Source organism: Cynara cardunculus (assembly GCF_001531365.2).
Source record: "Cynara cardunculus var. scolymus isolate 2C chromosome LG 10, CcrdV1, whole genome shotgun sequence".
Taxonomy (NCBI): Eukaryota; Viridiplantae; Streptophyta; class Magnoliopsida; order Asterales; family Asteraceae; genus Cynara; species Cynara cardunculus.
The window spans coordinates 545,390-545,699 of NC_037537.1; the positions used below are offsets into that span (position 1 = coordinate 545,390).

A 310-nucleotide genomic window follows, 5' to 3' on the forward strand; every position below is an offset into this window, starting at 1 on the left:
TCATCGCTCCGCCTCCACCCGCTGTCGCTCCTCCTCCGTCAAACGTCGCTCCTCTGCTTCCCGCCATTGCTCCTCCGCCGCCAAACGTCGCTCCTTTGCTTCCCGCCATCGCTCCTCTGCCGCCAAACGTCGATCCTCCTCCATCATCCGTTGGCGCTGACTTTGTTCCTGTAAGTCTCTAAGTTGGCGCTGACTTTGTTCCTGTAAGTCTCTAAGTTGGGTCTTTAAGGTTTGAATTTCCTATAAAATAAATAAAACGTTATAATATTTAATATGAATTATAAACTAAGTCGATAAACATGATCAAAGG

At 47.7% G+C, this 310-nt stretch overlaps 1 protein-coding gene across 1 annotated transcript in view; it reads right to left on the reverse strand.

Annotated features, from left to right (window-relative positions):
* LOC112519109 (arginine and glutamate-rich protein 1-like) overlaps positions 1 to 310 on the reverse strand; it is a 1,637-nt gene continuing 1,327 nt past the window's right edge. Inside the window, exon 3 of the mRNA XM_025127092.1 lies at positions 1 to 240. Within this exon, the coding sequence (XP_024982860.1) occupies positions 1 to 240 (240 nt within the window). The remainder of the gene's footprint in view (positions 241 to 310) is intronic.